This window comes from Nilaparvata lugens, chromosome 7, assembly GCF_014356525.2.
Source record: "Nilaparvata lugens isolate BPH chromosome 7, ASM1435652v1, whole genome shotgun sequence".
NCBI classification, from domain to species: Eukaryota; Metazoa; Arthropoda; class Insecta; order Hemiptera; family Delphacidae; genus Nilaparvata; species Nilaparvata lugens.
Window position 1 is genome coordinate 34,096,033 of NC_052510.1, and position 12,304 is coordinate 34,108,336.

The window sequence follows — 12,304 nt, forward strand, 5'->3', positions numbered from 1 at the left end:
TACTTTAGTAAAAATTTCTGTACTAAGTTGTTTCAATTTAGTATTGAGATAGTTTCTGTCCAGCACCTCCAAATTCTTAATTTTATCTGATACGGCTTTTAATTTTTCATCTAAATAAGCTTTATCAACTTTATCGTTGTTAATACTGAGCAACTGAGATGAAAAGCTGTCTGTTAAAGTTTTCACTTCTCCTAATGCACTCTCTAGAGTTTGAGTTCTCTCTCCAATAGCTTTATCGATATTAGCACTGAAATTTTGTAATGTACTTAGAATATGTTCTCTTTCAATTATGCTCACTCCAATATTCTTTGTATTTTCCGAAACGAGTTTGGTTATTTGCGAATCTAAATAAAATTTCACAGCTTCGCTGATTCCTTGTTGATTTATCGATTCGATTATCTTCTGTGTTATCGAGTCAATATCACATGTAAGATTAGCAAGAGCTCCGCTAGCACTACCCGTATCAATTCGTCCGAATCGATGTAGAGTCATCGTGACACTAAACAATTAATTTTGCTTCTTTTAGCTCTTCAATTATAGACGCGATCTCCACATCATGGCCGCTGTTCCCACTAGCTTTTGAGGAATAGAGTAAATTTAATCTTTCCACTAATTCGTCAAAATTATCAAAGTATTGATAAATTCTATCATGAGAATTATTTTTTGCAAATTTCAATAAACCCCAACCCTTCTTTTTACTAATTTTTTTACTGGGAAATAACTTTTGAATCATTTGCGATTTAATTCCCTGATTTCGTTTAACATAGCCTCTTCGATCTAAATGTATACCTGTAAGTGTTAAGATTTTTTTATACTTATCCAGATCTCTCTCATTATAAAGATTTGAGTTTGGTCTCGCACTGAATAATAACTCAAGTAGACCGTGTGTTAATCGAAATCTTTCATTATTAATATCTATATAACCGTTATCAAATATTACTTGCTGATTTCCAATATAATACACATCATCTTTAGAATTATATGAAATTCCATAACTGATTGAATTATTCAATTTTTCCGCATGAAACGTTTTTAGATATTGTGACAGCACATCATCGTTTCTGCTAGAACCAAGTAAACTGTTTTCAAATTTAGTCGAGCTTAAAAAATTGTCTGTTGAACTCTCATAACTCTGTTCATCCCCCTCTCCATTATCATCAATTTGCATACTCTCCTCTTTTACTTCTTCCTTTTTTGGTTTTACACCAGAGTGTGAGAATTTGTTTTTTCCCAGTTCAATTATGGGCTCTATCAACGGGGAGAGCGTTTTCCTATTATATTCCTCCGATCGCTTTTCAAAATTGACTAAGCTTTTATGCTTCTCTCTAATTACTTTTCTCAATTTCTTAATCTTTTCGATTAAACCAACGTTCTTTCTATTCAGTTTTGTGCTGCTGTATGACAACATGTCTGCACAAAGAATTAATCTCTACTGAACGGTAAGAAACGTATCGAGCGAATCTCGGTACTTGCCGCTATTAATTCCACACTCGGTCATAATAGTTAGAAAATTATGAGGTTTACGATTCCAAACTGTATGACAAAGTTTAACGAAATCTTTATAAGAAATATCTGCTCCAACATGATCTCTGTGAATTAATTTCAGACTCAATAAATCTACCTTGAAGATTATAATCATATTTGCGTTGTCCCTAGTGAAATGTTTCTGTGTAGCTCCATAACTCTGAATTAAATATGCAGTGTCAATATTACGATGTCGTCCCATGGTAAAATATTCTCTTATTTGAGGTACGTGATTAAGTTGGAAGTCGTCGAATATGACAAGAGAAAATTGTTGAATTTTGTTGGGGTGAGGTATAGATTCCGAATTGCTGTTTATATGAAATTCAATACCCTTCATTTTTGAAAAGACTTTTCTCAAAAACAAGTACTTATCTTGATACTCGCTCTTCGTGTGCAAGTATATAGTTTTAAATCTCAACCCATTCTTTGAAAAAATTAAATTAAATAGTAAATTGGTCTTGCCACAACCTGAAGAGCCTATTATAAGGATCCTTGCATTATGTGGTAATAACTTACCATTTTTACACCATGTTGGCATTTCTTTCTCTCTTATAACATTGTCAAAATTAACTATCGGGATATTACTCATGTTAGTCACGTGTACAGCATGTGATCTGATAAGGAACTAATCATTTTTCGTAAGTTATCAAGGAGGAGGAGGAGGCTGTGCGCTAGACACCACATGGCTGTGTATAGCTTATCACATCGGGATGCAAGCGACAGGTTCTCGCTCTCCCCTTTCACAGTGGTGCACTGATAGAAGTTTCTCACTTCAATATATCGTTCCCTCTCTCTCCCGCACCCTCTTCACGAGAATGCATGTGTTCCCCCTTATCTAAGCCTTACCAAATAAAACTTCAGATTAAAATGAAACTGAGAAGCATTTTTTGATAGAGACGTATTATATTTACACCAAATCTTTGTCATATTTACACTGAATGGAATGTATTTGCAATAGATTATTTACAATAAATGTACATGATATTTACAATAGATTATTTACAATAAATTTACATGATATTTACAATAGATTACAAAAGATTATTTTTCATCTAATAGTTGATCCTTACTAATATAACTAGGCGTTGAAAACCCAATCCATTTCACTAACAATCCTTTTTTATCACGTTTTAATATTTTTTCAATCAAATACACTTGTCTCTCCGATTCATTTAATTGTGTTTTTTTAATTTCTTCTGCATAAAACCTACCACTAATTACTTCTCCGTTTAGATCTCGTAAGCTATACGTTACAGGTTGAGAAGGAAATATAGAATGAATTACAAAATACTCTGCGCTCCAGTTTATGTTATAAGATTTATCGAAAAGAACCTTTTCTTTGAGATTCGTACAACATCTCCTAGCTTAAATTTCGGTTTTGAATTTTTCAATTTATATCGTCTATTGAATGCAGAATTCAATGACATTAAAACATGATTACGATCTTTTTTCCCCACATCTTTAGGTTTCATTCTAATGGATGAATGCATTGTTGCATTATAATCACGAACTAAACTGTCTAGTTGCGATATCCAGTTTTTGGTTCCATGTTCAGTTAAATATCTATAAATTTTTGCTTTAAGTGTTCTATTAAACCTTTCAACTATGGAGGCTTTCTTATCGGTAAAAACATGATAATGTTTAATACTATATCTATCTAATAACGCTTTAACTTTTGAATTAAAGAATTCTGTTCCCTGATCTGTTTGGAATAGCTTAACTCCTTTATTTTTAGAAATAATTGGTTCGAGAGCGTTAAATACAGATTGGCTTCCCTTGTCTTTTAATGGTACACAATATGCAAATTTTGAAAAACAATTAATAACAGCTAAGATATATTTGTAACCCTTATTAAAATGCGATAAACTCGTCATCTCAATGAGATCGGCTTGAAGCAAGTCTTTTTCACTTTTCAACTCATATTTGCGAGTGGGATAGTTCACACGCGGCACGCTATGAAGCTCTAAAGCTAACTTAGATCTAATAATATTCATGATATAGTCAAATCAGTGGTGACGGATGATTGTCATGGGACATACTGAGCAATCAGTTCACAGTTGGCAGACTATAATGTCCAAATGGGAGAGTATCAACACCATTCTCAGCAATATACCTCTTATCATCATAAGGGCTCAAACAGATTTTTGCACATTCAACCTGATACATGGTGTGATTATAGGATCTTAACATATTAAATTTTTCTACATGTTCACTACGTTCAAACAATGATTTCTTATATAAATTAAAATTAAGCTTTCTACATTTCACTCCGCTCTGTACACCCTTTGCTATACATTTATTTACAGGTTCTTCATTCTCGTTACATACTAAAAATGAGTAAAGTTTGGATCTAAGTCCAAGAAATTTATGGACAGGTTTTGACCCGGTCTCATCCTTGAACTTTCCTACAACTTTATTTCTCTCCATGGAAAAGCAAGGGTGGGAAGGTGGATAGTTAGAAGTATCGAAAAGGGTCAGATTTTCTCTAATCAACTGATACACATCTTCGACTTCTAGGTTTAGAAGAAAACTGTCGGTGTCAGTCATACACAGTTCTATACGATCCCACGGTATAATTTTTTGTAATTTACAATAGAAAAAATCGTACATATGGAATTTACTCAACTCCAGTATGGAAAAGCCGGAATAGACAGGCTTGTTCATTTTAAGTTCCAACTTACGAGAGAAAACCGCGATCACGTTTGGACTAATTATTTGCCAGCATTTACATAGTGGATTTGAAATGTACTTATCTAACCGTTTTTCATCCGTGATAATTTTAACATTCATTTGCTTACGACTACTCTGTATCGTCTTGCCAAAGATAAGATTGCAACAGGCCTTAAAGAAGGATATTTCAAATTTATTTTTCGCGTTCTGTCTATTCCGGATATTGAAGTCGATGTAGCTTTTCAGCCAGGGAGATTGGGAAAAGCTAATGACGCGATGCACTTTCAATAATTTCAAACCGAGCTGAAGGTAGAGCTTTAAATTGACATAGTGAACAATGTACTTTTCACGATCTAAAAGTGTGTTCATGAGCTTTTTGGTTCCAGTTTGACCGTTCTCATTTGTTTGGTAGTTCGACAGCAATTCGCGCGGCAGCATTTGGTGGAGAGGTGCAAGGGGGAAGCTGGCATGCTTATCATGTAACTCTTGAGGGTACTTGAGATCACATTCTATTATACATCCGGTTTCTGAATTGCTGTCCAAATTCGCGAAATCAAGGCTGGAAATTTCTTCCTCTGAGAGGAATTTGAAATTTCCAACAGGCAAGCTTCGGCTCATAGCTTCCGAGTATAAACTGTTTGCATCGATATAAAGCAGATAATTAGACGGTTTTGAAGGATCGTATGTTTCGGGTAGATGTTTGTTATTTGCTTCGCAATAACGTTTACCGATAAATGACACCCCACCCCTCATCCCTGTTTCAAACATAAGATGCATGTCAGGATGAGTAATCAATTCTAGTTCGACTTTAGTGTGTTTCAGCATGCAATTCCAGGTGAAGTGCGCGAGAGAAACAAAATGGGTCACATCGAGGCCGTATGAGCTAAAAAGCGTAGACCTCATGGATTCAAAAACTACTGCTAATAGCATTACGTCTAAACATAAATAAAAATCGTGATATTCACCCAGATTTTTCAGCTTGAATGTTGAGAACACTCTTTGCGCATGCTCATATTCTTCGCGAGACAGAGGTGTATCAGTTAAATCGTTATGAAAACATTCGATGGGGGGAAGCGATGTTTCCGCGAATTTTTCGGGACAGCTCATGTACGAGTAAGGGTATACTCCTTTTTTCAACAAGAGCTGTCTGTGTTCGCGAGGTGGATCATGAAACACCGAAAATAATCATTCGAACTTCTTTTCCATGTCTGTACTTTCTACCAAATTACGCACCAATACTTCCAAGGATTCAGACATAAACTTGTAGGAATCTAAAAATTTAATTTTGCCTACTGAAAGTGTCAAAAATCTCTCTGACGTATTTGCGATGCAGGAAATTTCTTTTTTACATTTACCGAGCGATTTCAGAATAAAATGCGAATCAAAACCGGAGAAATTATGAAAATAACACGATATGTACTCCGGAGTACGAGCTGTTAAATTACAAGAAACATGTGCCACACACAAGTAATTACCCGTTTCATGCGCGTGGTGACGACATTTAATATTGGTGTCTAAAAACGGTTCAGCACAAAGCCCGCAGTTTACTGAATTTTGAAATTCACGCTCTTCACTTTCGGATAAAGCTTGCATCGGAATTTCTCGTTTCATATCCTCATACAAAATGTCGCCGAGATCTGTAATTTCCTGAAGAAATTTTTCCATGATTTTTTCGTCTAAACTACTCGATCTATGGAGTACAGGTCCGTAGGCGATTTCCCCGTTAACATCTATAACAACGAAACAATACCCACAGGGAATATGACGCACCGTTTTCTTTGTGTAACTACGAGTAATTTCATCAGAATCGGAATCATCATCATCATTAATATTCACAACGTATGTTTCTAAATCCGCGTAAATGGTGTACTTTTTCTTCAACGTTGCGCCTAGTTTCTTGAATTTAATTGTCTCTCCGCGTTTAGGATATGAAACGCGCTGAGATTCAAACTTGGAACAAAGTTCCACATGTTTCATCAAATTTGCTTTACCGTCTACATTTCGAGTTTTGTCTGATGTGAACCGGTGAAAACAGAAATTACAAACATGTACTTGACCCTTGTGTTTTGAAAGGTGACAGAGAAGACGTGATAGCCCGTTTTTCCCGTTCGCGGTATTTACTAAACAGAAATGAGTTTTTCCTGCATCGCCTTTTAGCATTAAAAGATTAATTTGGTGTTTACGAGTGCGGAAAATGCTTGTACGGAAGGGGAAAAACTTTTTGTTGTCATACGCAATGACGTGAATTGCAATGTCCAGATTGAGTATTTCAAATTTCTTAATATCGCGTGTCGTCACCGGGAAATTTACTCCTCGCGTATTAAGTGTGTGAGCAAACTTGCTCAAATACTTTACAGTCAAGCGCGAGTTTGTTGGCTTCTGATGGAAATACGCGAGCACTGACCATAAAAAGCATTTTTCGTCAGAGAGATTTTTGACATTTATAATACATTTTTTGTTTTTCAAAAACTGGGGTGTTTGAATGAAACTGGATGTGTATATAGGATTAAATTTAATCACGTTCACATCCAGTGATTCAATTTTCTTTAGCACCCATCCACTCCCATGTCTTACGAAATTTTCGAAAGATGAGAGGATTTTTTTCACAGCCAAGAAAAAATGCTCATTAAAATCTTCATAGTTCTCAAGCACGTTTAGCGCTATGTTGGAGTAACTATGTAGATTTATTAGAGATGAGACAGTCACCAACCTGCTTGTCATCCATCACCACTAATTTATACAGCAAAACGTTTAAGACTATAAACCACTTAACATTCCCATCATGGCGTGCCGCATGTTCCCTAATTATATCGAAAACTCGACGTTTCGAGCTCTCAAGCACGCTGGTAATTTCGATATCCTCGTCATCGAGGGTGATGCGATGGCGGGCTGCGCTTGAATTGATGCCACGTAGTCTGCGTTCCCTCGGCATGATTCTGAAAAACAAAACAATCAGGATGAGATAGAGTACAACAACATGTTTAGTTGTGAATTGACATTGGTAGAAGAAGGGTGTGTGAAAATGATATCACAAGATCACATAATGTTGTATGAAAGATTAAGATTATTATTTTTTGATAAAAGATGGACAAAAACTAGTCAGAATTTGTCCGCGGAAAACATGGCGAAAGAGGGATTTATATTCTCATCTCCACCAGACATTGTGCGATGTGTATTTTGTTCAATTTATTTGGGAAAATGGGAAGAAAGTGACATACCAGCAATAGAACATGTAAGGTACAGTCCAAACTGTAGAAGGAAAGATAATATAACAATTGAAGAGGAGAATTTCGATAATAATATTCTGCGAGAATATGAAGAAAGATATTCAACTTTTAATTGTGTAGAAGATTCATCCATTCAAGGAGAGTATTTTGAAAAGCATCATCATTGTGACTTTTGTAAATCATTATGCAATAAAGCAGAGTATTTTGCGAGAAATGGTTATTTCTTACATAAAAATCCATTCTATCTGCAATGTGTCTATTGCAAATATATTATGGAAAATCCATTTGAAAAAGTAATACATTTACCGTTTTGTTTATATGAAGAGTGTGAGAAAGAAGAGCGGGGCTTGGATGTTCCGGATATACCATATTCTAAAGATAAATCGCATGCATGCAGTATATTGTAGAAGGTTTTTTCTCCTCGGAGGAGAAAAACTGTGCTCGGAGGAGAAAAATAGTCCACGGAGGAGAAAAACTGTCCTCGGAGGAGAAAAACTGTCCTCGGAGGAGAAAAACTGTCCTCGGAGGACTATTTTCCTCCTCAGAGGATAAAATCAAAGTAAAAATGTACTTACATGTAGTGCTTGATGCTGCATGAATCTCCTCAAGTGTAGATAGCGGGCTACAGGTGTAGATAGCGGGTTACAGGTGTAGATAGCGGTCTATGCTAGAGCTGTAGATAGCGTCCTATGATTGATTCCTCTCAGCTGTCTTGTCTCAACGAGAGCTCAACTGGTTATGAGGTTCGGAACTCGAGTTGAGAGGTGAGAAAATGCTGTGAAAACAATGAAATATTTAATAACTGAATTGAGACGAGAAATGCTATTCCTCTATGTTGTGAAATATTTAATAACTGAATCGAGAATGCTATTCCTCTATGGTCTGAAATATTTATTAGAAATAGAGTGCTATAAAGTACAATAAATTATCGCTAGAGTGTGCTTTTCATAATAATAATAATAATAAGCTAGAGCAAGGTAATCTGTTAGTAGTGATCTTGTCTTTGCTGATACAACATCGAGCTACTGTACTGAGATGGATAATGTGTTTGGTGCGGAGTCTGAGTTAAAGTCTTCAGATTTGTGCGTTCAATTCATTATAGATAGACATTTTAATCAATTAAGTGAATACCATTCTGTTCCTTTAGAAAAAATGAGATATCAATATAAATTAAGTGAACTCTTGGACAAGCACCTAGATATATTGCAGCGATTAGCAGAAAAAGGATGGACAAATCTACAATATTTAACTTTTGTGAGAGATTATGAAAAATTAGGTTCTTGCTTCAGTGATGGATACGATCATATTCTTGTTTGTGATTTATATGGTACATCATATGATAAATTCTGGGGGAATGGGGACCGCCCCAATTCATGGAGATGTGTGTGTGCACATCTTAAAGAGTCTATCAATAGAATTAAAAAAGTTATAATAGAAAACAATGCTCATTTAACAGAAGAACAATTAAATCAACTTATCTGGAATTTTTTACGAGATTCTGCAGATGAGACAGGGTTAGAACAGGATTGACAAAGAAAGATCAAAATCAAGTATGTGTGCAATATTGTAAATAAATGAAATGCAACAACTTTGCTACTGTAATACATTAGATTGGTTAAATATTAAAATGTCATATTGATGATAGAAAACACTGACAAGATAAGATTCATGTTTGAAAAATGAGCTCCTCTTACTTCCATGTTGAAGGATCTAACATTGATTTGAATTATAAAATTAGAATCAAGGGTTTTATTCCCGTAGACATGGGGATTTCAGCTTCTAGCAGGTGAAGTCTCATGCTGAGTTCTAGACGAGATTTTTTTTTTCGTCTTCTAACACATGGATGGTATTTGAAAAATGATCGTGTGTGGGATACTTACAATCTGATAACGATCTGGGAGCACGTGTTGTTGGGGAGAAATTCGAATTTTTTTCGCTTTGTAGCACGCTCTCGCTCGCACGTGCCTGGAACAGAGAGAGAAACGTATGCTATATAAACACAAGCGATGAGAGGAAAATTATCATTCACATCAGAGACAGTATACTTCACACATCGTACGAGATGAGTTCTCCATCTTGGCTCCAGCACCTACCTGGGCGCCGCGGCGTGCTGTGCTGACAACGCTATCAAACAACATCAGGCAGAGGCAGGCCAAGAGGAAATTAACCTTCGAGGAGCCTGAAGTTAGCGGCGAAGAGGAGGAGGAGGTGCTCACTCAATCAAAGGTTAGTTTCAACAAATATTATTAACTTGTGTATGCACAGATTTTTTTTTCTGTGATTGATTGTTAAAAAATCTGTGCACATACGAGTCTTTGATTATTTGATACGAATATTATTTGATATGAATATTATTTGAACTGATTAGAATGCAAGCAATATTTCCTTGAACTGATTAGAAATGGTATTATGAGATATTATTGTTTAAACTAATCAATCATGTATCAATGTTATTTCCTTGAACTGATTAGAAATGGTATTATGAGATATTATTGTTTAAAGTAATCAATCATGCATAAATGTTACCAATATTATTTGAAGTGATTAGAATGTAAAGGAAATATTATTTGAACCGAATAGAAATTGATGCTAAGGAAATATTATTTGAAATGATTAGAATGCAAAGGGAATATTATTTGAACTGCTTGGAATGATTTGAACCGAATAGAAATTGATGCTAAGGAAATATTATTTGAACCGAATAGAAATTGATGCTAAGGAAATATTATTTGAAATGATTAGAATGCAAAGGGAATATTATTTGAACTGCTTGGAATGATTTGAACCGAATAGAAATTGATGCTAAGGAAATATTATTTGAAATGATTAGAATGCAAAGGGAATATTATTTGAACTGCTTAGAAATTATTGTTTAAAGTAATCAATCATGCATAAATGTTACCAATATTATTTGAAGTGATTAGAATGTAAAGGAAATATTATTTGAACCGAATAGAAATTGATGCTAAGGAAATATTATTTGAAATGATTAGAATGCAAAGGGAATATTATTTGAACTGCTTGGAATGATTTGAACCGAATAGAAATTGATGCTAAGGAAATATTATTTGAACCGAATAGAAATTGATGCTAAGGAAATATTATTTGAAATGATTAGAATGCAAAGGGAATATTATTTGAACTGCTTGGAATGATTTGAACCGAATAGAAATTGATGCTAAGGAAATATTATTTGAAATGATTAGAATGCAAAGGGAATATTATTTGAACTGCTTAGAAATTATTGTTTAAAGTAATCGATCATGTATCAATGTTATTCCTTGAACTGATTAGAAATGGTATTATGAGATATTATTGTTTAAACTAATCAATCATGTATCAATGTTATTTCCTTGAACTGATTAGAAATGGTATTATGAGATATTATTGTTTAAAGTAATCAATCATGCATAAATGTTACCAATATTATTTGAAGTGATTAGAATGTAAAGGAAATATTATTTGAACCGAATAGAAATTGATGCTAAGGAAATATTATTTGAAATGATTAGAATGCAAAGGGAATATTATTTGAACTGCTTGGAATGATTTGAACCGAATAGAAATTGATGCTAAGGAAATATTATTTGAACCGAATAGAAATTGATGCTAAGGAAATATTATTTGAAATGATTAGAATGCAAAGGGAATATTATTTGAACTGCTTGGAATGATTTGAACGAATAGAAATTGATGCTAAGGAATATTATTTGAAATGATTAGAATGCAAGGGAATATTATTTGAACTGCTTAGAATTATTGTTTAAAGTAATCGATCATGTATCAATGTTATTTCCTTGAACTGATTAGAAATTATTGTTTAAAGTAATCGATCATGCATAAATGTTACCAATATTATTTGAACTGCTTGGAATGCAAAGGAAATATTATTTGAACTGCTTGGAATGATTTGAACCGAATAGAAATTGATGCTAAGGAAATATTATTTGAAATGATTAGAATGCAAAGGGAATATTATTTGAACTGCTTAGAAATTATTGTTTAAAGTAGTCAATCCAATGTTATTTCAATAACTGATATTACTCACTTTATGCAGAGAATTCGATGATGACAATTCGATGATAATCTGATGTAGAGATCTGAAACAAATAAGACACTAATCAAATATTTTTCAACAGAAACGAGCTGTAATGGACGAGGACTCCTCACTCGTGCCGTTAATGAAGGAGGTGGAGGCTGAGTTGGACTTTGTCCAACTCATCAACAAATCGCAGCCGAAACCGTGGGTGCCGCTGCGAGAGTTGAAGGAACGCACTCCCTACCCCATAGTTGCTGCGAGGGAGGACACAAACCAGCACGGTCGGCGTGTAATTTTAAAAATAATCAATGCAGGAAGCAAATGTGAGGTGTATCTACCTCAAAGATTTGCTTCCTGCATTGATACGCCGAAGATTGAACATTTCAACAAAAATTGCAAACATTATGTGTTAGTAGTAACACATAAGTCTCCAAATTGGACAGATATAAAAATTGTTAATGCTTAACAATTTTTATATCTGTATACATATGACCTATGTGTTACGAATTGTATAGATGTATGTGTGAATATAGATAAAATAAATTGAAATATTGTTTCTATAAAAATTGTTTTCAATTCTTACCTGTTGTTGCCGTTGTTGATAAGTTCGTAATGAATAGTAGAAACACGCAGAAGAAGAAATGCTTCAGCTGCTCTGTTGTGAATGATATTCAAATAAGGTGAGTGCGTCTTTTATAGTTTGTTGTGAGCATGCTCACTAGTCTTTTCCGCCACACACACACACACACACACACACACACACACACACACACACACACACACACACACACACACACAGCCGTGCAGGCAAGCGCTGGCGGGTTCTCGCTCCCTCCTACATTAG

The 12,304-nt window shown here is 34.6% G+C and overlaps 1 protein-coding gene across 1 annotated transcript; it reads left to right on the forward strand.

Annotated features, from left to right (window-relative positions):
- The first annotated feature begins 6,976 nt into the window (after positions 1 to 6,976).
- On the forward strand, positions 6,977 to 11,998 carry LOC120352193. The gene is made up of 3 exons (XM_039431913.1): positions 6,977 to 7,078; positions 9,462 to 9,647; positions 11,561 to 11,998. The coding sequence occupies exons 1-3, from the start codon at positions 6,977 to 6,979 to the stop codon at positions 11,924 to 11,926; spliced, it is 654 nt and encodes a 217-aa protein (XP_039287847.1). The 3' UTR covers positions 11,927 to 11,998.
- The last annotated feature ends 306 nt before the right edge of the window (positions 11,999 to 12,304 follow it).